General features: G+C 43.6%; 1 protein-coding gene across 1 annotated transcript in view; it reads right to left on the bottom strand.

Annotated features, from left to right (window-relative positions):
• Window positions 1–20,536, bottom strand: part of LOC119647311 (transport and Golgi organization protein 1) — a 31,848-nt gene extending 11,312 nt beyond the window's left edge. The window contains exons 1-8 of the mRNA XM_038048229.1: window positions 20,372–20,536; window positions 18,131–20,224; window positions 1,196–1,683; window positions 984–1,116; window positions 608–927; window positions 394–537; window positions 171–331; window positions 13–114 (exon numbers count right to left, since the gene is read on the bottom strand). Of these exons, the coding sequence (XP_037904157.1) occupies window positions 13–114; window positions 171–331; window positions 394–537; window positions 608–927; window positions 984–1,116; window positions 1,196–1,683; window positions 18,131–20,224; window positions 20,372–20,486 (3,557 nt within the window). The 5' untranslated portion in view covers window positions 20,487–20,536. The remainder of the gene's footprint in view (window positions 1–12; window positions 115–170; window positions 332–393; window positions 538–607; window positions 928–983; window positions 1,117–1,195; window positions 1,684–18,130; window positions 20,225–20,371) is intronic.
• Window positions 20,537–26,097: the final 5,561 nt, after the last annotated feature.

The following is a 26,097-nucleotide window of genomic DNA, read 5'->3' as shown; positions in this document are numbered from 1 at the left end:
ACCATTGCTTACTTCAAAGCTTGAATTTCATCTTGCATCAGGCGAACCCGTTCAACAGTGCTCGTAGTTTCGCCTTGTTGCTTCATCCACATTGCTTCTTTAACGCTTAATTCCCTGCAAATTTCAGAGGTTCAATAAACTTTATTCCATAAACTTTAAATCCCACATACTTTTGCAATTGAGTTTCCTTTTCTTTAAAATATCCAGACAGAACTTCCAAACGGGTCTGCGCTTCTAACTTTTCCTTTTCAGATTGGGTGTATTCCTGCTTCAAGGATGACACTTCTTCGCTGACGATTTTAACGTGATCTTCAAGCAATTTGCGTGCTTCCTAAGAGTTGAAATTTTATGATATTGAATTTTGAACTACGCAAAATCAAAATAATCCGTTACCATTTCTCCCTCCAATCGTTCTTTCAACGAGTCGCGTTCCTTTTTAAGTGCGAGAAGTTCAGTTTTGTTTTCAGTCACTTTCAGCAATTCCTTCACGTTGATGTTTGGATTCTTCTTCACATTATCTAAGCTTTCCTCGAGAGCCTGTACGAAGCAAATCGGTTAACTCACTTAATCCCATTGTTGCTTCTATCTTCATTGTTCCACTACTTACCTCAACCCTTGCCTCACTGGTTTGATATTTCGTCCGCATTTCGTTGAGTTCTGCCAACTGTTTTGCTAGATCCTTTGTCAATTTTTCAATTTCTTCATTCTTGGGTGCTAACACTTTCGTCATTTCTCCTTCGAAAATATTTTTCGCATCACTGACCTGAGATTGTAGTGAATTGCGTTCATTTACTAACGATTCGTTTTCGTTTTTCAGTGCTTCAAGCTGCTCTTGATATTTTCCATTAAGTTCACCAATGAGCATTTGCAATTCACTATTTTCGCGGCTTTTCTCGGCTAAAGTGGTGTTGATCTCGAGGATTGTGTCTATTTAAAAATAAGAAATTTAGCATAAAAAGTTAGGCAAAAATCGGCATATTTACTTTGCTGTTCGTTTAGCTGTTTCTGTAATTCCTCGACGCTGCTAATAATTGAATCATCACCACTTTGGTTATTAAGGAGCTCTGAGACGATCTTATTTAGCTCCAACCCAGCTTCAGCGGCATTTTCCAATTCCTGTCCAAAAACGAAAAACATGAGTATTCTTCGTATACAAAGAAATTGTTTCGTAAAGTGAAATGGTTCGTGGCGTTACCTTTTCTAGGCTGACAACTTGCTCCCGTAACTTCTCCTTTTCTAATTCATTCTCGTCCAGCTCTTTTTTCAATGCTATCACCATATCGTTTGAGCCAAACGAATTGTCCTCAATGCTGGCTAACTTATTCAATGTTTCCGTAAGTTCATTTTTAAGTATGGCCGTTTCTTTGTTCGAAGCTAATAAACTACGTTCGACTATGTTCAATTTCGATACTAACGAGTTTTCTTTTCGTCCGTTTGCGGTGCAGTAATATCCTAACGTGAATATCAGAACTGTTAGACCGGTTATTCCCAAGCAGATGATGAAGTCAGTCATTTCATAAACTTTTTGTATTGTTAGTGAGATGTAGTCATTTTCGCAAGAACATTCTTCAGAATGCTGATGTCGAGTGCCGTCAGTTTCGCGATTTTCCCACGGCTTAGTATGTCCAGAATCCTTTGGACATGGTGCATTTGGTGACAAATTTTCACAGTAGCCATCTTCAGCTGAATAAAAAAGAAAGAAAATATATAATTTTTATAGCGGCAACTTAACCAATTTCAAGCTAAATTTACATATTTATGTAGGTTTATTTTCTGGAGAGAAGGAACCAGTATGGCAACGTACAGGATTTGGTGATCAATGAGGATGTCAGATTTCGTCAGTAATCGTTAGAAAGTAGTCTAAGATTTCTAAAAGAATTAATTCTAATATCCGAACTGATTTGAAAGATTTGTGAAAAACAACGTCTTCCCACCTCCTTACCGATATCTGCTCAAATTATAATAAATAATAGCATATTGTTATGCTTGGTAGAGTGTCCCCTTAAGTTGATCCTAGCGGAACAGTAGTGCAGTAATATAGTTCAAAATATAGAGAATAATACTGAAGAGTTTGGTGAATACCTTATACCATAATAATATTCGTTGGCGCAACAATCCGTCTTGGATCAGGGCCTTGAAGTGTGTTAGAGCACTTCATTCAAGACCGTAACGGTACATTACAGTACACTGTAGGAGGCAATGTGGTCAGCATTGCGCTCGCCCGAGATTATTACCCTGATTTGACTCAGGTACGCATTCACAGCTGAGTCGACTGGTATCCGACGTCAAATCACGATACAAATCCCACTGCCACCAATGAGATTTGAACCGCGACCTTCCATACGACAGCTATCTGGACAACATTTTACCACTGTCACTGATTGCAAAGTCGTTCCCTATGAGACCATCGCACCTCAACATCGGCCGTTGATTGCTGTCCTGCGAATCAAGCCACCGATAAAACGGCGTGAGGAACGCACTGGCCCGCCGCGCATTAAATGGTGGCGATTTGGTGAGAAGAAAGAAGAAGTGGTCTCACTCATACGATTGCCAAACATTACGAATGTGGAAGAATCATGGAACCAAATGAAAGACACGATCCACAAAGCGGCCTCTGCAACCCTCGGGGTCACCAAGCCGGGTAAGCGGTACATCAACCGAGATACTTGGCTTTGGAATAATGATGTTGAAATGAAGGTCCGTGAAAAGAAACGCCTCTACCACAAATTTCTCGACGATAAAACGCCTGCTAATTGGCAAATTTATAAGAATGCCAACCGGGAAGCAAAGAAAGCGGTCGCTGTCACCCGAGCGAACCATTTCAAAAATCTCTACGATAAACTGGACACTCGGGATGGCGAGAGAGATCTGTACCGACTTGCTAAAAGCCGTGATGAACGCACACAGGATATCGAACACTTCTGTTGTGTTAATGACAAGAACGGTACTTTGCTTACCAATCGTCGAGCCGCAACGGATAGATGGCGAGAATACTTCGAGCAGATTTCAACTGAAGAATTTGCTCATCCTCCACTTCCACAATCATTGCCGACATTTGGAGCAGTTCCACCAGTCAGCGCAATTGAAGTCGAGGAGGCAATAAAACAAATGAAATCGGGGAAAGCAACAGGACCTGACGACATCGCATCTGAGCTCTGGAAAGCGAAGAGCTGGGACCCAACACTGTGGCTCAGTGAATTCTTTAACCGGGTTATTCAGGAAGGAAGAACACCATCTGACTGGCAAGAAAGTACCACTGTTCCAATATGGAAAAAGAAAGGTAGCCCAGCAGAATGTTCAAATTACCGTCCGATCCGGTTACTTTCCCATACCATGAAGATTTTTGAACGCATTCTTGACAACCGTATTCGCGAAATCGTTGAAATAACCGTGAATCAAGCCGGATTTGTCAAGAACTGCGGAACTACTGACGCAATACACGCTGCGCGGTTACTCATGGAGAAACACCGTGAGAAGCATCGCCCTCTTTACATTGCCTTTCTGGATCTAGAGAAAGCGTTTGACCGTGTACCACACGAACTCATCTGGTATGCTTTACGACAACACTTCGTGCCAGAAGAACTCGTGCGCTGGGTTCAATTGCTCTACCATGATCCGAAAAGTAAAGTTCGAAGTATGGCAGGTGTATCAAAACCGCTTCGTGTCTCTGTCGGAGTTCATCAAGGAAGTGCCCTCTCACCACTCCTCTTTGTCCTTGTTATGGACACCGTCACACGGGATATCCAACGTCCAGCGCCCTACACACTGCTTTATGCAGATGATGTTTTCCTAGCATCTGATAGCAAAAATGATCTCGAGCAACTTGTTCAAAAATGGAATGATCGCCTCATGCAACACGGTCTCAGATTGAATTTAAACAAAACTGAATTTTTGACGACCGATCCCCATGAAACAGGCACAATCACTGTCAGCGGTAGTGATCTGCCTAGAACTGAGCGATTTAAATACCTCGGGTCAACGCTATCAGCCAATGGAGAGCTGCGTTATGAAATTGCTTCACGCATTAACGCAACCTGGATGAAGTGGCGTTCCACAACTGGTGTCCTTTGTGATCGACGTATCAACGAACGTCTCAAATCTAAAATTTACCGCAATGTCGTCCGTCCAGTCGCTCTCTATGGTTCTGAGTGTTGGCCGACCATAAAAGACAATGAACGGCGTCTTGCGGTAATGGAGACGAAGATGCTACGTTGGACTAGTGGCGTCACACGTTTAGATCACATCCGAAATGAGGATATCCGCGATCGTTATGGGGTTGCACCGATCGTGGAAAAGTTGCGAGAGAGGCGTCTTCGATGGTATGGTCACGCAATTCGTGCAAACGAGAATTCACTTGCAAAGATTGGTCTGAACATCGAAGTCGATGGTAAACGACCAAAAGGCAGACCTAAGCAACGATGGCTTGATACGCTGGATGGGGATTTGAAAGCCTCGAGATTGCACCCAGATCAGGCATCCGATAGAGCCAAATGGCGAAGCCGATCACGACGAGCCGACCCCGCTTGTGAACGGGACAAAGGCTGAAGAAAAAGAAGAAAGCTATCTGGACACGCATTTTTGACTACCGTTTTCGAGCAATCTTTGTCAAGAGCTGCGAAATTATTGATGCAATACACGCCGCGCCCAGAACTGAGCGATTTAAATATCTCAAAAATTGCATTCATTCCCTCACTATTGATATAATGAAAATAAAGAAGATCAATATTTTGAACTTTTTTATTATACATTGCCCATTTTAGGATAAAGGTTACAGAATGATTAAATTTTTCAACTGGATCCTTGCTTTAGTAGAATTTCCATAATTTTCGCCATTTAAGAGTTGCTTTTAGAGGAACACGAGAATCGTATGGCTTGATGACAAGGTCAGGCCTTTTTAACAACAGGAAACCAAGGGCCACGATGACCAGCACCATTCCATGTTGGCGTAGTTTTAACGGAATATCTGATGGCCACTTGAACCAAAACAAGTCGGGATACCGGGAGCTGGACGCTTCAGGTACGAAAGGTTTTGTGGATTTCTTAGTACGTAGTACGTAATACGAGTATATGCATATATTATGTGAGAATATCCACTTTCGGATGATATTGACATTCATAGTCTTGCATTTGCAAAGAAGCGACAACTTTGACGTATTATAACTTTGTTAGTAATAGTGCGATTTCCACCAAACTTGGTAGGATCATGCTCTATGTTATATCCTATATTGTTGCGAAATTTCGTAGTCCTAGCATGAACTTAAGGGGGGTCTTGCAGCGAATTACTAAAAATTATAGTAATATACTATTATTAACTTTATTTGTGCAGATATCAGTGTGGAAGGTATTTCGGAGCCCAGGCACCATATAGTGGCAGCCTCTTGATTTTTTTCAGATTTTTCGGTTGGGTAGTTTCTGAGAATGGCCCCCGTAAAGGAATGGTCACTTTCAACCCCCCGCCCTCCCCACCTTTTCAACAAATGTCAAAACTAAGACTGGCTTCGAAAAGTACTAACCGAGACCTTTAATTTGATACCCCACATGACTATATTTGATGAAAAAAAAATTTACACCCCCCTTTTGCATGTATAGGGACCCCCCTTAAATTCATCATTAAAGGACGTAACTCACTGTATGCGTGAGCGTTCACAGTTTCCAGCTTTCCACCAAATTTGGTGTCAATCGCTGTAACCGTCTCCGAGAAAACTGCGTGTGACGGACAGACAGACAGACAGACAGACAGACAGACAGACAGACAGACAGACAGACAGACAGACAGACAGACAGACAGACAGACAGTAAACCGATTTTAATAAGGTTTTGTGTTTACACAAAACCTTAAAAATGTAAAACGATGAAGTAACAAAATATATTGTATGTTGCGCACAAAGATTTAAAATTATTACGAAGCAGTTTTAACATCTTTTCGCGATACCGAAAAGGGAGCCACGTTTGCTAATGTGTCCAAACGAATGCATAACTGCCCAAAATTACTCCTCAAAAAATAAACAAACCGGGAAACTGGAAGATTTACGCTTCAGGTATGAGAGTTTTGTGTATTTCTTATATAAAAATATTTGAGTGTGCATTTGCCGGACGTTGCATTTAATATATGCATATATTATGTGAGAGTATCCATTTTCGGACGATATTGATATTCATAGTATTGAATTTGTTTTGAAGCCAATTACTGAAAATTATATTAATATACTATTATTAAGTTTATTTGATGGAGGCTATTTCGGAGCCTAGACACCATGTAGTGCCAGCCTCTTGATTTTTTTCAGATTTCTCGGTCACGTAATTTCTGAGAATGGGTCCGTCAAAGGGATGATCATTTTCGACCCCTGCGCAACCCACCTTTCCAACAAATGTCAAAACCAAGACCGGCTTTGGAAAGTACTAATCGAGTCCGTTCATTTGATACTCCACATGAATTTGGTGAAAAAACATGTACACGATTTGCATATATGGGGACCCCCTTTTAAATTCGACGTAGAATGATGATCGCTATAACTGGTTAGAGGTACCATCAGATCTAACATATTAACACCAAAGTTGACTGCCATTGACAATATCGTCACTGCGGGCGAATGTTATCGGTCATGTGATTAGAGAGGCAGATGGTGACAGGTGCCGTGGGGGAAAAGGGTTTGGAGCACGCAATGAGGATTTAAGATTCCGGCATTTTATCACCGTCACTGCAAAGCCGTTACCTATGAGATAATCGCACCTCAGCATCAGCCGTTACGTTGCGAAACACCGAGAAAAACATTGCCCCCTCTGAATTGCATTGCTGTATTTAGAGAAAGCGTTTGACCCTATGTCAAACAAACCGATGTGATGATGATACTCTGCGAGAAAACCTAATGTCAGAGGAACTCGAATGCTGGATTAATTCCTCTTCCATGATCCGAAGGGTTAAGTTCGAAGTGTGGCAGGTATATAAAAACTGCTTCGTATCTATGTCCCTGTTCATAAAGGAAACCCCCTCTCACCACTCCTCTTCGTTCTTTTTATGGACGCTGTTATACGGAGATCCAACAGCTAGTATGCTACACACTGCTCTATGCAGATGATGTTTTCCTAGCGTCTCAAAGCTGACCTCGAGCAACTTGTCCAAAAGTGTATCGCCTCATGCAAACCGGTCTTCGATTGAATCTTTTTTTGACGACCGATTCCAATCATACAGGCAATATCATTGTCAGTGGCATTGATCTGCCCAGAACTGACCGTTTTAGATATCTCAGATCAAAGGGAATGAAGGGCATCTCGCGGTAAAGGAGATGAAAATGTTGCCTTAGACCAGTGGCGTAACATTTTTTTTAAATGGGATAGCTGGACGGGCTCCCGCTACTATACGCACTCAACTACCAACTAAATACCTCTGTCATCGGGAACTACTTCGGGTCCTGCCGCATTTCCGGCTTTTGGAGCCTTCAAGTCAAGGCACTTTCACCAATGGGAAAAGAGGGGAGGAAGGGAGTAGTTAGTTCAGGGAACCCCTTGCCCTCCAGTCCCTCCGCCGTTCGAGCTCAATCTCCTTCGCAATAAGAAGAGCCCAAACATAAAAAGGGGGCAATAGGCGATACTTTCTGCGCTATTGACATCAACCCGTACGGGATGTCTGGAAAATAATGCCCGTACAATGCGATCTATTTAGTTAGTACTTAATAATCAGGGTTTCCGCAGGACGCCGATTTTCCGAGTGACAAGTTTATAGCTAACTCTCCACGTTTACCTCGTTGACTAGGTTCGGCCAGCCGCGAGCTTTGCTTTTATCTATCACACTGCGGAGTCTCTTTTTGTTATCCATACTCTACCCTTAAGGCGCATGCCTCCTCGCAGGCGTGTAAACTTTGTGCCAAACGGCTTATCATCCTCTTTGTGTAAGTTAGCAATTTCTGCTGTCCACCAGTACATAGAAAGCTTGTTACGGCTGGGGGCCCTCCGGCAGAGAAGCCTCACACGTTGTCGTTATCAGGTTCACCATTGAGTTTACAACAGCATCAACTGCGACGCTACTCCGCCCTCTAGCGCGACTCTGCCTTTTGCAAGAGCTTCGACGAACTTCCCGACGCACGAAGAGCGGGTTGGTGCACAACGACAAGTAGTGCCAACCACTTCGAACGCGATATACTGGTGATCACTTGCCGGGAAGCCTTCTAGGACTCACCACCCGTCCAGGGATGGTGCCAGAGATTTCAACGGAAAAGTGATGTCAGGGATGCTTCCTTCGCTGGCAGGGTGCCGAAACGTTGTCGTGAATCCGGTGTTTAAAACTACGAACCCGCCATTTCCAGAATTTATTTTCCCCTGGAGTCTGGCTGGGGCATGCCCCATGCAACGTCTCTAATCATAAAATCACTTATCAGGATTCGCACTTCGGTGCCCGAAACGGCGTCCTCCAGAACATCAAGTCAGCGCCGTTCGTTTCATTCGGCATCAGGTAAAAGCTAAAAAAGCTTATCCCTCAACACGAATCTAGAAAATCCATTCCCGCGGCCTTGGGCAAGAACACGAAGTCGAACACCTCCCGAACCCAGATGGTAGCGATAAGTTGAGATGCCAGGCGGTCCCTGTTCTGGTATTGCTTGCTGATTAGCAGAAGATCAACCTTTATCTCCGCAGCGAACTGTGCTAGCATCGAGTGGTCCGTCACACTTTGGTGCATGTTAATTTGTAGGATGCGGATCATGCTAGTCGCGCCCTAGCCGTTTCTAGTTCCGCCCTAAACATTGGATACCGCCCCGAACCCGCAGTGTGTGCAACGCTCTCGCCAGACGCGCCACAATCCCTCCAGAGAACGCAATTTTCCCTTTCATGGCAGGTTTTCGCTTGGTGACCTACCTGACCCAATCTGCGGAATGCTGTCCTCCTATCGAGCCCTTGCAAGTTACTAACGTGTGTCCATAGTCCAGACACCTGTAGCACTTGATGGGGATTATCCGCATTCGTACCCTGAATAGTACCCATTCAATTTTGATTGTCCCGCTGCTATGGAGTTCCCTCGCATTTTGCTCGGGGACTTCAGCCACAGTAAATTTTTGGCCTCGAGCACTCACAGAAGTGGTGGTTCCCTTTGGAGATTCACGCTTTATGGCCTCTGCACTTCAATCTTTTCTGTGAGGCAGTCAACATGTCGGATTTCTAGACAGCAAATAGGCTTTCGAGAGCCGAAGCCTTCTCCCCCAGTAACATGTCATAACATCCAACATGATACCCTTCTTCAATGCGTCCTGTAATCTGTAAAATCTTGTTAATATCTAATTTTTCATGTGTCTCATTTAAATGACAAGATTTTGCTATACTATGTTATTTGCTTCACAGGGTTGGACAATTTAGAGTTTCATTTTTCATTACATCTACGGTTGCAATGGGAAAATTTTGACGGGCAAACATATAACAAATGTTAAGTTATATTTGATTGCATTACTCCAAGAAACTACGAAATTGATCCGAAATTTTTCTAGTCTGACTGTTGCGTGTAATTGTAAATGAAAATTTAATCTCATCCCATAATAACTGATGATGAATGATTTCGCAATTTTCCCTGATGCTGTGCGAAATTATTTTCTTATACATAGCAATTACTGCAAAATATCAAACACTAATATGGGGTCTTCAGTTATCGATGAAGTTTCGATTTGGATATCTTGAATTTATCTAATCTAATCTCTAATACCTTAGATTGAAAGCTAAGGCTTTAATATAAAAAAAAATATGAATGAATCGCACTGTTAGCGATGCGGCCCGGCGCAGTATAATTTAGTAACGTTACTCTTTTTTAAACCTGAAGGCCAAGGACTGTCGTCTTTTGGACATTATTTGAATACGGGCCACGTTATAAGAAACATTGATTGATCGTTTTATGAGAGCCGCTTCCGCCATAAATAATAGCACAAACAAGACATGAGCCCACGGAAAACCATCCAATTCCGTTCTGCATGTACACCCTCCTTACTCGCGATATTTGAAGGGAGATTTAATGCTGCTAATGCGTCAACCGGCATCAAGATCGGGGGCGCCATAGGCAGATCGATGATATAAGTGAAGATAATATGGCAGGCAGATGACGTCAACATAGTCGAGGGGTGTAAGGAAAAAGACAGACAAGACAGTATGAAGAACAGCATCAATAGCAAAAGGGAAAAGTATCAGGGACAATACTGGCAGACTCCGCTTTGCTTGCTCTGAGATTCTACCTAGCAGTTTAGTCACGATGTATTATACCCAACAGGTGTAACTTTACAGGGTGTTATACAATTCAGAATCGTCGTGAAGTGCTCTTCTTCCCTTTCCATCTGCCAATCATCGTGGATGAGAAGTCTACCACTAGCAGTCCACGTGGTACCACAGAGGGACAACGACCAATTGCAAGTTTTTTCATATACGATATACGATCGTGGAATGGTTGCTATTTGCAACAGCTTCTGCTTCACAAACCAACAAATGATGGAATTCCTTTTGTCATGGCGCACACTAAGCTGCACTTCTCGTACTTTTCCACGACAAAGGAACTCCAGCACGCCGCGCTCATCCCTCTTCTCAGTCAACCACAGAGCTCTCAGCTCCTTACTTTAATCGATCTGCTATAATTTTTCACCACTTGTACCGTCTTTTTGGGACGTGATCGGCAACTTCAACCTCATTAAACACGAAGGCAGTTTTGATGACGACCCAGTTCTAATCAATATTCTCAGTCTTGTGAAAGTCTTCCTATTGCAGGGCGATATGTGGATCGGCTCGTATTGAATTTGGGAACCTTGATTCTATTCCCCTGCAAGTAGATCCAACAACAATGCGCAAACGATGGAAGGCAACTATCAGATAATGGTTGTTCTGGTTACATATTCGTTGCCGGCCCGACGAAACCCAGGTTCTTTGTTCGATCAGTGTGCTGCTGATGTCGACACAGTGGAAATTGCAGATGTCTACAAACCATTTAACGTTGTTGTTACAATTATCAAGAACTTCCCCGTTAAGGCATTGTCAGAGCGTGATCAATTGTCAGAGCTTACCTTGGCCTTCAGATCATCCATTACGATTACAATGTCCGCTTAGCAAGCCCCGCTTACTCTACTACATTGAAATTCGCCGTTGGTAGGTAGCAATGCACAATTGTGATGCTCTTTGACGTGAACGGGAATATTGCAAATATGATCTTGTCAAAAACCGGCTCCCACAGCGCACCTTGTAGTAGTCGTTAGAAACAGTCTGTCCAAGGATTCACAGCCGGGTTCCCGGGTAAATTTATAAAATGTGGAAATATACTATTATTAACTTTATTTCATTAATATCGGAACCGGCTGTATTTTGAAGTCTAGATTTCATAAGGATGCACCACTGTTATTTTTTTTTCAGATTTTTCGGTTGGATAGGTTTTGAGAACGGGACCTGTTACACTTTTTGATGGTCATATTTTGAGCCCTGGCTCCCCTATGTTTCACCTGATATCAAATATGGAATCAGTTTCGAAAAGTACTAAGTTTGATATCCCACATGGCCACATTCTGTAAAAAAATGTTGCACTCTCCATTTAGATGTATGGGGGTTTTAAGAAACTCATGTAATGATATGTAAGACCTGAAAGATCTCATCCTATAAAGCTAATAGCAAATATACTATAGAAAGAATGAAGTCGTTCATACATGTATACATTTAATAAAAAATCGTTGTAGCAAGAGAGTTACGGTTTTCCAAAGAACTTCAAGTGCTGCTGGTACTCTGCAGTTCGGCCCGGCGAATACCCTTAATTGACTCCTGTATGAACCTGTAATGCTATGAGTGGAAATAGGAGATCAGGTCGATCATCCTGAGTGGCCGATAACGACCTAGAGGGCAGAGCTATCCCAAAAATCTAAACAAATTGGCTAAATTGACCGTGAAGGTTCGCCCACAAAGATTGAAGCTCTATCAAAGTGCTCGGTCGACACGTTCTTGCACGCCTCTGTGCTAGCCAGGCTCGGGAATGTGGGGGGGGGGGGGGGTACTTTGAGCGCTTTGATCCCTCACGCTTCATTACTAAAAACCAACGTGTCTATTCCGATGCGTGGGTCCGCAACGGATTCTAAACTCGACCGCGCGCGTGGAGCCGTAAGTCTCCGGACCCGAGTGCCGCGATCAAGGAGGGGAAGATCCACGCGCGCGGTCGAGCCGGTTTTTTTTTCTCTTTTCTATTTTCCAATTTAGTTCGCGTTCTGTTTTTCATTCGATAGGCCATCGCGAAATCCTAATTAGTGGCGAGTTTAGAATCCGTTGCGGACCCACGCATCGGAATAGACACGTTGGTTTTTAGTAATGAAGCGTGAGGGATCAAAGCGCTCAAAGGACCCCCCCCCCCCCCACCATCCCGGACCTGGCTAGCACAGAGGCGTGCAAGAACGTGTCGACCGAGCACTTTGATAGAGCTTCAATCTTTGTGGGCGGACCTTCACGGTCAATTTAGCCAATTTGTTTAGATTTTTGGGATAGCTCTGCCCTCTAGGTCGTTATCGGCCACTCAGGATGATCTCCTATTTCCACTCGTAGCATTACAAACCTTCGTATTGAATACACTGTATCGTGCAGTGGTGTGAAACTCCGTAAGTCTGGATGCTGGGTAGTAAAGCTCTGAAGGCATAGCAGCATCCCAAAGGAATTACCACTGGAATTCTGATAATTCTCAACGAACTACCCCAATTCCAAGCCCAATTTCAAGAGGAACTTTGCTGCGGACTTTCCAATCAGGGCGGAGTGAAACACCGATCATGTGTTCCGGGATAAACACAAAGTGGAGTCGTGGCTGGGCTTTAAGCATAACATAGTAATTCTAACCGATAGCTTAACCACCAATCATACCTTGTATTGAGTGGCAACATTCTCCATATTAATGGGTGCAGTGGATAGATGTGCTGAAAAGTTTGAGCCGACACGATTAAATTCATCCTCTACGTTCTTGATCATAGGAATATAGAAAGAAGGAAGGGCGGAGGGGCCAACGGACTGGCTAGGTGGAGCTTCGCTCTTGACAGTTTTCCAGTGAGCGAAGTCTGTGTCCCGATGGCGGCTGTGAAGGGCGGAATAATGCTGACACTACTTGACAGCGGCTAATTTCAGATGGCGGAGGCTCACCACCTTAACTGACATCATGGTTCAGTTCTTTTCCGCCTACCCGCTATGACAGATTTACCCGATACGGGTAAGGCGCCCTTTAAAAATTTATCGACACAAATCCTTATAAAATTGCGAGTGACTCAATGGTCATGTTGGAGAAAAGACAGACAGCAATCAATACAACGGGGCATGCGCTTGAAGACACACAATATGCTCAAGCGTAATTTCATTCTTGTCGACACTTAATGGCTTGTAATTACCAATACATATATTATTAAACAATTGCCTCGTCTTCTACATTTTCATAACAGGCTGTCATTTCCTAACGACTGCTGATAAGGAAGTTTCCAAACCTTCCTGAACCATCGCGCCTCAACATCGGCAGCTGATTATTATCCTGCCCAAAGCTCAAACAATGCGAAGGCCGCCGCGGATAAAATAGTAGCGATTTCGCAAAACATTACCAGCGCCGTAGAAGCATAGTCCACTAAGACGGTTAAGCAACGCTCAAGCATAGAAAACGATTGATCTATTGCGATACTTGGCTTTGAAACGACCTTGTCTAAATCAAGGCCCCGGAGAAAAAATATGTTTATCAGAAATTCCTTGTCAATAAAACGCTGCCGAATGTCCAACTTTATAAGAATGCGAAACGTCAAGCAAAGAAAGCCACCGCTATTACATCAGACGCCTACAGCAAAGACCTGTACGATAAAATGGAAGATTTATATCGACTTGTCAAAAACCGAAAACAATGCGCACAGAATATCTAATGATTCTGTTATCTTAATGACAACATTCTTTCCATTACAGTTGTGCTTTGGTAAGCAAAAAGCTAGGACCCAACACTCGCGGTCATCGAGTCTTACAATGGCGTTATTGACGAGAACTGGAACATTAGACTGTCACAACGGAAGAACACGGTTAAAATCTCACTGGTGGCAGACAGATTTGTGTCATGACTGGATGTCGGATACCAGTCGACTAAGCTGAGAATGACTACCTGAGTCAAATCAGGATAATAATCACGGCCGGACGGAATGCTAACCATATTGTTTCCTAGTGTACCGTTAAGGTCTTGAATGAAGTGTTCTAAAATTCTCGACACCGAAATCTAATTGAATTGTTGCACCAACCATTAATATTATTATTATTGATTAGGATAGAACACCATCTGTTTGGCGAGACAGCGCAACCATTCCAATATGGAAGAAGAATGTGGCAAAGAAAGACCGAATGGTCAAATTACCGTACGATTCGGTTGTGAAGATTTTTGATTCATTCATTCTTATCAAACGCATTCGCGATAACGTTCAAATCACCATGAACTTAGCTGGGTTTGTCTTAAACCGTAGAAACACTAATCCGTATATTATTTGAAGGAACCCCGTGAGATGATTCGTTCTCTCTATATTGCAAACCTAAGTCTAGAAAAGGCATATGGCCCTGTGCCATACAAATTTATCTATCTGAAATACACTTTGGCAAAATCTAGTACCACAGAAACTCGTATTCAATCGTAACTGCTCACAACGCCATCTTGCGCAAGACATTAAAGGTCTAGCGCCCTACATATTTCTTTATGTTTTAATAGCACCTTACAACAACGCGGATCTTAAGCAGCTGAAGTTTTTGAAGCTGTTACATGCAGCAAGGCATGTGAGAGAATCTGAATAAAACAGAGTTTTTGGCAGCCTACCGCAATGAAACAGCACTAGCGATCTGCATAGAACTAAGTGGTTTAAATATCTCGGATTTTTGCTGGCAGACAACGATGAACTTGTTTTACATGTGTAATGCATCCACATGGGACAAACGCTAAAGAAGAAGAAAGTTGAAGTTGAATTCAGACAGTTGGAGGCGATGTGTTCTAAAGGGCAAGGCCCAGTCAAGATTACTGCTTACAAGTATTGCAGGATCACAAGCACTTCGACAGGAGTAAACACTTTCGAAATCAAAATATTTTCTATCAAATTATTCCATTAAACTATCACAGAGGAAAGTCACAGTTAAATTCCCACTTGTTCTTCGGGCTTGTCCCGTTCAGGAGCAGATTCGGCTCACCTTGATCGATTTCGCCGGTCATTCACCTGATCTGGATGGAGACTTTCAAGTCATCATGTAGCGTATCAAGCCAACGTTGTTTTGATTAGCCTTTTGTTTTTTCCATTGACCGACGTTCAGACCAATCTTGGCAAGTGAATTTTCATGAACGCGAATTGCAGTTCCACATCATCGAACACGCTTCTCATCCGTACCACTCCATATTGATTACAGATCTCCTAATTTCGAAAGTTGTCACGCCACTGGTCACATTTTTACCTCAATCACCGCGAGACGGCATTGATTGATTGCTTTATAGTCGATCAGCATTCTAAACCATAGAAGGCGACAGGGCGAACGACGCTGGGGTAAATTTTGAATTTGAGACGATCGCCTGTTGTGGAACGCCTCATCGAAGCTGCACTAATGCCTAAAACAATTTTATAACCCAATTCACAATTAGCTGATAGCGTTGATCCGAGATATTTAAATTGCTCAGTTCTTGATTTTTTTGATGATTTTTCTGTTGAATAGTTTCTGAAAATGGGTCCGTTAAAGAAATGATCTCTTTCGATCCCTGCACTCCCAACTTTTCTAACAAATGTTAAAACTAAGACCCGAGAACTTTCATTTAATAACCTACATGACTATATTTGGTGAAAAGAAAAATGTACCCCTCCCTTTTGCATGTGTGGGGACCCGACGTAGAATGATGTAACTTACTGTATGCGTTCCCACTATTCCAACAAATTCGGTGCCAATCGCTATAACCGTCTCCAAGAAAACTGCGTGTAACAGACAGGCAGTAAACCGATTTTAGTAAGGTTTTGTTTTCCACAAAACCTTAAAAAGAGGAGCGGCGAAGGCGATTCCTTGATGAACACCAATGGAGAAATTGATGGTGGATAGTTATATCGTAAACTAAATATCAGTCCTCCCAGCTGTGAATGAGTTCTTCAAATAAATTAGGATAACAATTGCGGATAAGCGCAACGGGTGCCACATTGCCTTCTAGCGGCCCATTACGGCCTCAAATGAAGTCTTCTGAGGTGCGTCAAGGTTTGTGTCCAGATTAACTGGTTCGTTATGGGTCATTATTAATTATTATTATGTATTTGGAGACACTTCTGTAACATTGGCAGAGGTATAAAAAAAAAACAAGTCGGAATACTGGAAGCTGGACGCTTCAGGTATAAAGATTTTGTGTTCATCTTATATGCGGAACTTTCTGTGCACGTTTTTCAATTCATACAAATGCATATGATCTGTTTAGAATAATTGATGCTGATATACAAATAACTACAAAAAAAGCTAAAAAACGAAAATTAAAACTATCCCATGACACCCGCCTTTTATAAGTGTTCACACACACGTTCTAGCGTGCAATCAATTCACGTAACAAAATTTTGACCTTTTATAACTTTGTTATTAATAGTGGGATTGCCTTCAAACTTTTCAGATTTAAAATTTCGACAAAAATAGCCAGAAAATTATTTATCAAACCAAATCCTATTACTTCCATGCAGAATGTAATTACAAATATGCAGTTAAAATTTTAGGTTAATCGGCCAAGATTTATTCGAAAATATAGTTTTGAAAAAAAAAAACGCGTCAAAGAGAGGTTGAGTCAAAATTCAAAATAGAAATATTTAGATATTTTTCCCACTTTAATCCGTTGAATATGTCATTCTTAAGGGGTTAGGGCATCCTTTCAGCAAAAGAACAGAAGATAGATTTTTTTTTAAATTTCTACAGTGGCCTAATCCGTTAATATGCACGTAAGCAGGTAGAACCGCCGCCATTATTGGAGTGCAATCAATTCGAAACGTAAGCATCAGAAATCCTTTCATTCGCCAAAAGTGATCGGCCCTTGCTTTTCTGGCGATGTTAGGATGAGTTTTTATTGCCTAAACTGCAGAATTCTCCCAGCTAACTAAGCAGGCAAGATGGAACACGAGTTCGTGAAATTTTTCCAAGCAAATTAATTTCCAGAGGAGGTGGCATCAATTCGCCCCCACAAAGTCCAGATGACTCCTATAAACTTTTTCGATGGCGTTTCCTCAAAATCAAAGTCTACGTTAATAAACCTACTTCCCAGGTACAGTGAAAAGAAAATATCCACCACAAAATGGGAGTCATTATAGAGCCTACTTGCCAAGTCATCGTCAAAAATTTCGTTGTAAGGTTGAATAAGTGTCGCGTTCGCGAGGGTAAATATTTGGACGGCATTATTTTTAAGAAATAAATTCCCAGTTTATTCTAATTATTAATGAACGCTTTTTCGAAAAACGGCTTATTTCTTGTCGACCTTTTGAATGTAAACTTTCTTTGGAGACACCTTCCATTAAAAGGTGTCGGGTTATGATGAGCTGCAATCGTAGAGGAATGTAGTTGATAATTGGATGAGAAACAACAACTTCTTTGTTATTATGCTATGAAACAAGACGATTTGACGTTACTAGTGAGTGCTATGCGAAGCAAGAACAATTACTAAAATTTGCAGAATGGATAAGAATTCCGATTATGGCAGTCTCAGGATTTTACGTAACTGAAAGTTTTGCCATTCATATTCTAACTATTCTGATCTTAACACTTAGGGACCGTTCCTATTATGGGGGACAGAATATATGCATACAAATTTTTGTAATCGCCACGCGAAGTATATTTCAACCCGGTTGTTGCCAAAACAAGATCAAAAACTAGGGTTAGGTGCTGGCGAAAGATTTTACATAAATGGCTACTTTGACTTCATCCCCTTCACTAAAATTTGACACCATTTACTTTATACTTCCGTCGGAGGGAATAACACTTTCCACTGATAATAAAGAGTTAGATTTGCCTGTGCTGTTCAAATTCCAAGCAACTAAGACACTACAGCACCTAATGGGGCACGGGGCCACTCACTCTAGTCGGTAGAAGGTTTAAGATGCAACACGCGGAGAGGATGCAATGAAGCGGGACATGCGACTTGTAAATTTGCATTTCAAATACTCACCCTCGTTCACGTCGCCTGGTTGTTGATTTCCATGCACTACTCTCTTGTCTGGAAACAGTAGTTTATTTAATGCTGCATCGAAATCTTGCGTAGCGGTATCTTCTGCTGATTTCGATTGAGACCAAAAGGTATTCACTGTATCCAAAATATTATCAAATAGCCCTTTAGCCTCAGCGGTAACAGGGAGTTCGGAGTTAGTTTCCGTCGGACGTTGTGGTGAGTTGTCACCAGTGTGTGAAGGTGGTTCGATGAGTGTTGCAGTGCCTTCTCCGTGAGGCACTGATTCTGGATTCTTGCTTTCAACAACTGTCTCTCCTCCTGTAGTTGGTGTTTCTGTTGAGTGATTAGTTTCCTGATCGTTAGAAGATGTAGTTTGTGTTGTTTCATGAATTTCAGAAGACTGCGAGTTCAATTCGTTATTCAATTGTTGATTATTGGCGTCTGCAGAAGGGAGAGTTTCAGTTTGAGTTTCAGCAACAGTGTTAGTTGTCGTCGTTGTTTCATCTGAGGTAGCTGAGGTAACTGGTCCATCGTGTAGTGGGTTTGGAACAGTGAATTCATCATAGGCTGGAGTTGTGTACTGAATGTGTGGGAGTTCGGTAGATACATTTTCAGAGGCACTCTCAGAGTTGACATCAATGTTATGATCATGGGTGTGCGAATGAAGCTCATGACTGTGTCCATATGGACTTGCGATCGACTCTGGTGAAAGCATTGAATCGTGACTGTGAAGGTGGCCAGGAGCGTGTAGACCTTCGTGTCCATGGTTATGATTGTGATGTTGGAACAGAGGCGAAATCGGAGGCACATCGCTAGAAGTTATAACATTCTCTTGTTCAGGATTGGTGTCTCCGACTACTTCTGTTTGGGCAGGATCTTTGGTTTCAGGGCTGGTAATATTCTCACCGTCAATTGCTTTAGGTTCCTCGAGATTACCGGCGCGAACTTCATCCGAAGAGGGCGGTTTCGCTGAATTGTCTTTGGACGAATTCTCATCCGTATTCATAGAATCTTCCACTTTAGGAACGCTTTCAGGCTCAGAACTTTCTGTGCCAGCAACAGTTGAATCAACAGCCGGATCCACATTTTCAGTCGCGTTTTGCTCAGATTCAGTATGAGAATCTGAAATATTTAGAGATTCCCCGCTAGGCGTATCTATAGAATCTGTGCTCATTTCCTTAACAGTTTCAGTTACGGGTTCTAGGTTTTCTTGTTCATTCGAATCGGAGACGTCTTCGCTCTTTGTGTTTTGCTCTAATTGAGCGTTGGCGAATTCAACTGTGCTGTCGGGAATCGGCTGAAATGGGGGAATATCGGCATCAGCTGAAGCTTTAATTTGTTCTACAACAGGCTCATTTTCGTCTGCCTTTCCGACACCATTGAGGGAGTCTGTGGGTGCAGTTGGTAGCGGAGGAACCTCCTCCTCTTTGGGTTTCTCCTCTGCCTCTGATGCCTCTTCGTCATCATCATCTTCCGCCAATATTTCTTCCTCATCCTCTTCTGATTCGATTGAGCTTTCAGTCTCTTCCTCATCTTTGAGGTTTTCAATTGAATTGTTATTAGGGGAGGGCGTAGAAACTGACGGAGGCTCATTGCTTTCTGTTTCGGGGGCATTGACCTCCAGTTGATCAGTATCTGGGATCAGAACTGTCGTTCCGTCAATTACCTCCTTTTTCACGCGGGAAGGCGTCCCGCTCGTGACATCCACCGTCAAGTTATCATCCACACTATCTACGACAATGTTCTCGTTAATATGATCCGGTAGCGGAGCCGTTGTCGTTTGCTCTATTACCGGCTGCTCTGGCTCCGAGCTTTTCAGCCTGGCCTTCTCCTTCTCCAACTTTTTCAAGCGCAGCTCTTCCAGCTCGGTGGGCACTTCGTAAGTGATTTCAGAGGACTTCACGAACAACCGATGCTCACGAATCATGTTTTTGTTCACGTACCCCCGCTGTCCCTGAATCTCGACTCCCCACATATTCGGATTCGAGCCAGCCGACTTGGAGTACACCCGCACGTCCTTATTGATCGCGAACGACAGGACACCATCTTCGGCCGAATTGTACTTTATTAACGTGCGCGCTAATGACAACAAAGCTAAACCAGACAAGAAACCAACGAGAACCAATGAGAAAATATCATCGATTGCGGATAAATAAAGAGGAATTGCGTTCGGAAATGAGGGCAACAATGGTCTCCTGAAACCTTCGCACTTTCACTCGGTCTCCAGCCTGCTCTACTTACTTTTACATTCTGGATCGGCACACAAACGCTTATTCGAAATTTCACAGCTTATTAATGTGGTTAATAAACTAAACAAAACGAAATAAATTAGTAAATCCACGGAATTTTTCATCATGACATCGTTTGACACTTCTGTGCTCGCCACATCATACAACTTGGAACTGTCTGAACGTTGGCAGCAGTGCTGGAATTCGTGTGTCAACTTGATTGGTTGGTCTATATTCCGGCGGGCGGCAGCACAAATAATAAATACGCAACATGACCGGAAGCTGGGAAAGTCGTTACACGGGCATCGAAACAAACCTTTTCTTTTATCTAGTATTTATTTGCGCATTTTCTTATCTTACAAAATACATTCGGAACGCTTAGTAAACGGAACACAAAAAAATAAAATTTCCTATGATTTTGTCAAACAACACTCGTAACTAGATAGGGACAATTAAGCTCAATTTGAGATGTATGAGGACAAGATCGGATTGTAACCTTAAGATGCTAATTTCAAATCTAGAAATATAAAATATATAAGCATTAGGATTTTATAATGACAATAAAAAACAAATTTTACAACCGATTTTACACTGAAATATCGCCCTTTACATCCACCAATTTTGTTATAAGGATTATCAATCTATTTAATCTCTCTTGTGAAATATTCTTTTGCATAAGCTCCACATGTCCTGATATAAACGAGGGCACCAATAATGAACATTCCGATTGAGCTATTCGCACAAACTTTTGAGAAACCTCTGTAAAATCTTCAATTGGTCGGTGCTCAGTATGCAGGGCTTCCGCAGAGCCCCGATTTTCCGGGTGACAAGCTTATAGCCAAGTCCCCACGGGTCCGGCCGAACGTCGTCCCGTACCCAGATGGCAGCGGTGCCCGATAAGTCGAGATACCATTAAGATGGGTCCTTGTTTCGGTATTGCTCGCTAATCAGCGCTAGATCAGCATTTACTTCCGCAGCGAACTGTGCTAGCAACTGGTGCACTCCGGTGCAAGTTAATTTGCAAAATGCGGATCATGGCGTCCGCTCCCTAGCCCTCTCCAATTCCGCCCTGAAGATCGGACACCGTCCCGAGCCCGCAGTGTGTGCGACGCTTTCGCCAGACGCGCCACCCGAAATATTAACAGTGGTATACTGGTACCATGGGAACGGGGACAACCCCTGAATTCACATGTCTCAGGAAATTTTTTTTTCCATTTCTTTATTTGATTATCTAAAGTGAGGACCTTTCAAGAATATCCTAAGAGAATTTGAAATGAATCGTAATAAAACTGCTTTAATAAGGAATTCCAGACACCCCGGTTTTGCGCCGAGGTCCAGTAATTCGATATCTCTCACACCTGTCTGGTGTCCTGACCTAGGCCATCGCTCCATCTCAGCCAGGGTCTGCCTCGTCTTCTTGGAACTATGGAAGATACAGCGGTTTAAGCAACCACGCCTCATACATGACTCAGTACGGACTCATGGTTCGAATGCCAATAAGCTGAAGCTGCTAATGCAAGTATATTTTGGGTGCCATTAAGCCTATCTATGAAGATCTGAGCAAAGATGCCTTCCTGGAGCGATATGTTGGAGGTTTTAAGGAGAACAACAATGATATTATAGTTTGAACCAACTTATTTGGAAAATCTCACCTAAGCACTTGAGTGGAACTTCTGTCATCGTTGAAATTGCATTTTATGTGGTAGCCTGTGTCTTCAATGAAGTTTCTTTGTTTCACTAACCTTTGCGCAAGGCATGAGGATCAGTAGTGGACCAACAGGAGGCACGATTCATCGTAGGCAGGAGCAAAAAGATGCTTTAGACATCATGGATGAAAGATAGTCGATGATTCAGTATGCGCTGATCCGATGAAACTCGCTTATGAACTTTTTATTCCAATTTTTTAGTGTTCAAAACTTCATCGTGCTTTTCCTACAACTCACGTTTTCAAAGTCGGTGGCCCTCAAAATTCCTTCACCAATCTTTCTGAAATTTTGAACACAATTTGCGCATATAATTGACGAGGTAACACTGGAGAGTTCTTTGCAAGTTTGTTAATATTTTTTATTTTGAAATAATTAATTAGTTGATTTTTTCACAAAAATCGCATTTGTCACTTCAGAGTGTTCCCAAAAAGTGAACAGTTGAAATTTCGAAAGAACCTCCCAGCATTACCTCGGGAAAGCCATGGTCTAACGAAAGAATTTGGATTTTTTGATTGAGTTGATCCAGCACCGAGTTATGAAAGGCACCACATTCTACTTTGTTCCGAGACGCTTCCGAATAATTCCTACCATTGCCTTATTTTTTAACATTTCTTCTTGGCATGCCTAAGTTACCCGCTGACATAGCTGGCTCATATTTTCCAGCGCCGTTCTCTTCGGATTCATTCCTCCTCGAAAGCTTCAGTGAACCAGCCAACTATCCGGATTCTCCCACTTCTGTTGCGCATTCCACTGTGTGTTTCTAATGAGCTGGTGGCAACTGTGGGGCACGCATCCAACGTTGGTTAGTACGATGTCCTCCAAGCTGTCTAGCATCTCCTCATATTGCGTTAATGTTGCACTAGGAGGGACATAACACCTGTATATATAGCCGCTGTTGACTTTTTTCCTTACAAAGCCGGCTCTCAAGAATGATGAGATGGCCCTCTTTTCCATACTTGCTGCACCTTTTCGATCTAACATACTGGCTGGTGCATACTGCTGCAAAGTGACTGAAATCGAGATATCTGAAGCATCTCTTGAGAGATACTTACTCACAAAGTCGACACATAACCCAACCCATTCTCACCTTGCCCAGGGTAATCAGTCTAACCGCTGATTCCATCGGCAATCCAATAATAGCGGTCTGTGTACCCCCATACGCCTTCTTCATCCCCTTAATCGCCCCCACTTCTATTCTGATAAGGTTCAATTATTCCCTTAACACAACACAGATATCCTCCCGTGATGTAACATTGTCTAGGTCGTCTCTTGCTTTCGAGTGTTCACTTCTGCTTGCTCGTCAAGCAGCTTTTCTGTCTGGGCGCGAAAACTATCCGCTGCTTTCTCGCTACATTTGTTTATCTCCAACCTCAGATTCCTTTTCTGCGTTCGGCTGATACGACTCACACTACCGACCAAGTCTGCCAAACCTGGATCGGCTTTGACGTTCTGAAGGTTGTAGACATTAGGCAAATAGAATTAGAAATAATGGGCAGCAGTCCTTGTGCATTAGGTACCTTAAATAGCGAACAACTATCTTCTCGAAATAAGGAATAACATAATTATTAGGTAAGTAGGTAGGTATCAGTGGCCGCTCCGAGGAGCCCAATTAACGCTATGGTGCGCCGTTTTGATGCCACAAACTCCTAAGACCGTGACTGTTGTTATGGAAACAGAGAAGCAGAGTTCAGCCGGCTCGGATCTTCAGAGCCAGCCCATAGCATTCACGAAAGAAAGCAGCTCTCCGGCCCTGCAGCTAGAAATCTCGCTGAGGTCCCCAAAGAATGGTTTACCCAGTGTCCGCAGCCTGATTCGAGCCAGAGCTGGGCAATCGCAGAGAAAGTGCATGAGGGTTTCCCTTCCTTCTCCGCAGCTTCGGCAATGCGAGTTGTAGGGTAAGCCGAGCCTAGCGGCATGGTCCCCTATGGGCCAGTGCCCCGTGCAGATCGCCGTAATCCTGAATGCATTTGCACGCGTCTGGCACAGAAGCTCTCGTGATCGGGCTATTTTATAAGCGGGCCAAATTCTCCTTGACTTGGCACAGCTTGTAAGCCTTCGCCATCTCAGGCCCGCGGCTGCTAGGTAGTGCGAGTAGACTCGGCCCCCGACAGCCGCCAGCGGAACACCGACTGTATTCACCGAGGGACTGCCAAGAGCAGAGCCTTGCCTGGCCAATCCGTCAGCCCGCTCATTCCCCTCTATGTTCCTATGCCCGGGAACCCAGAGGAGAGTGACCTTGAGCGTGTCACCCAGATGGTTGAGCGCGTCTCTGCACTGCCCCACCAGCCGGGAAGATGTCGTCGTTGAGTACAAGGCCTTGATGGCCGCTTGGCTCTCGGTCAGAATGGCTATGTTACGCTTGGGGCTCGAATCACGCTCCAGCCATCGACAGACTTCCAATATCGCCAGTACTTCCGCCTGGAATACACTGGCGAAACCTGGGAGACCATACGACTTGGATACACCGTGTGTATTCGAGAAAACCCCCGCGCCGACTCCATAGGCCATCTTTGATCCGTCCGTAAAGAATACCGTGTCATAGTCTTGCAACACGCCGCCGGTCTTCCACTTTGCCCTGGTTGGAAGGTCCACAGCAAAGTTTCTCGTGAAGTTCAGCTTGCGTGTGACATAGTCCGTGGGAGATGCCCAGATTTCTCGAGGTATTTCATCTAGGATGTTGCTGTGGTCGTAGGACTTCGCTGCCCAGCATACGGACTCACGTAGTCTGACGGCACTGCACGCTGCAACATATTTGATGTGGAGATCTAGGGGGAGGAGATGCAGGAGTACATTGAGAGCATCTGCCGGGCAGGACTGCAGAGCCCCAGTAGCACCTGCACACGCGGTTCTTTGAATACTATTAAGCTTCGTTCTATTGCATTTCTTCTTCAAAGCCTGCCACCATACAATAGAGCCGTACGTCAGTATCGAACGCACCACAGCGGTGTACATCCAGAGAACCATCCTCGGCTGGAGACCCCATTTCTTTGCAAAGGTTCTCTTACAGGCATAGAATGCTATACAGGCCTTCTTAACCCTCAGTTCTATGTTCAACCTCCAATTTAGGTTAGGATCCAGGATTAGACCCAGATACTTTACATTAGAGGAAAGAACCAATCTTTGTTCATTCAGCCGTGGTAGATGGAATTCAGGTATCCTTGGCTTGGTGGTGAATAGCATCAGTTGCGTTTTGGTTGGGTTTATGCTGAGTCCGCATCTTGCGGCCCACAGGCACACCTTTCGCAACGCTCCTTCCATGATGTCGCTCATAATGGACAGAAACATCCCTGATACTAATATCATCAAGTCGTCGGCATACGCCACCACCTTCACCCCGCCGCTGTCCAATGTACGTAAAATTTTGTCCATTACTATTAACCAGAGCACCGGTGAGATGGCACCACCCTGGGGCGTGCCACTGTCCACAGCTCTGGTCAAGTGGTTGCCTCCCAGATCGGACTGGATTACCCTGGTACTCAGCATGGATATAATCCAATGTGTGAGGTACCCCTCCAATCCAATACCGGTCAAGGCTTCCTTGATGGCGTTGGTACTGACGTTGTAGAAAGCTCCTTCTATATCCAAGAAGGCAGCAAGGGTATACTGCTTGTACTGCAGCGACCGCTCAACCGTGCCAATTACCTTGTGGAGGGCGGTTTCTGTGGATTTTCCTTTGAGGTAGGCATGCTGGGACTTAGAGAAAGGCGTTCTCTCCATAATCGTCCTTAAGTGAATGTCCAGGATGCGTTCCAGGGTCTTCAGCACGGAAGAGGTCAGGCTGATTGGCCGAAAGTCCTTCGCGGACTCATGACCGCGCTTGCCCGCTTTCGGTATGAACACCACCCGTGCGCGCCTCCAGGACTGCGGTACGTATCCTAAAGTGATGCAGCTCCTGTAAATCTCCACAAGCCACGGTACAACCCTTTCCTGCTGCTTCTGCAGCATGACTGGCATTATGCCATCTGGGCCTGGAGATTTGTATGCGGAGAAGCTGTTTATAGCCCAGCTGATCCTATCCCCGGTAATTACCGAT

Source organism: Hermetia illucens, chromosome 1, assembly GCF_905115235.1.
Source record: "Hermetia illucens chromosome 1, iHerIll2.2.curated.20191125, whole genome shotgun sequence".
In the NCBI taxonomy this organism is placed as follows: Eukaryota; Metazoa; Arthropoda; class Insecta; order Diptera; family Stratiomyidae; genus Hermetia; species Hermetia illucens.
The sequence above is the reverse complement of the archived record's forward strand: the minus strand, read 5'-3'. Positions and strand labels throughout refer to the sequence as shown.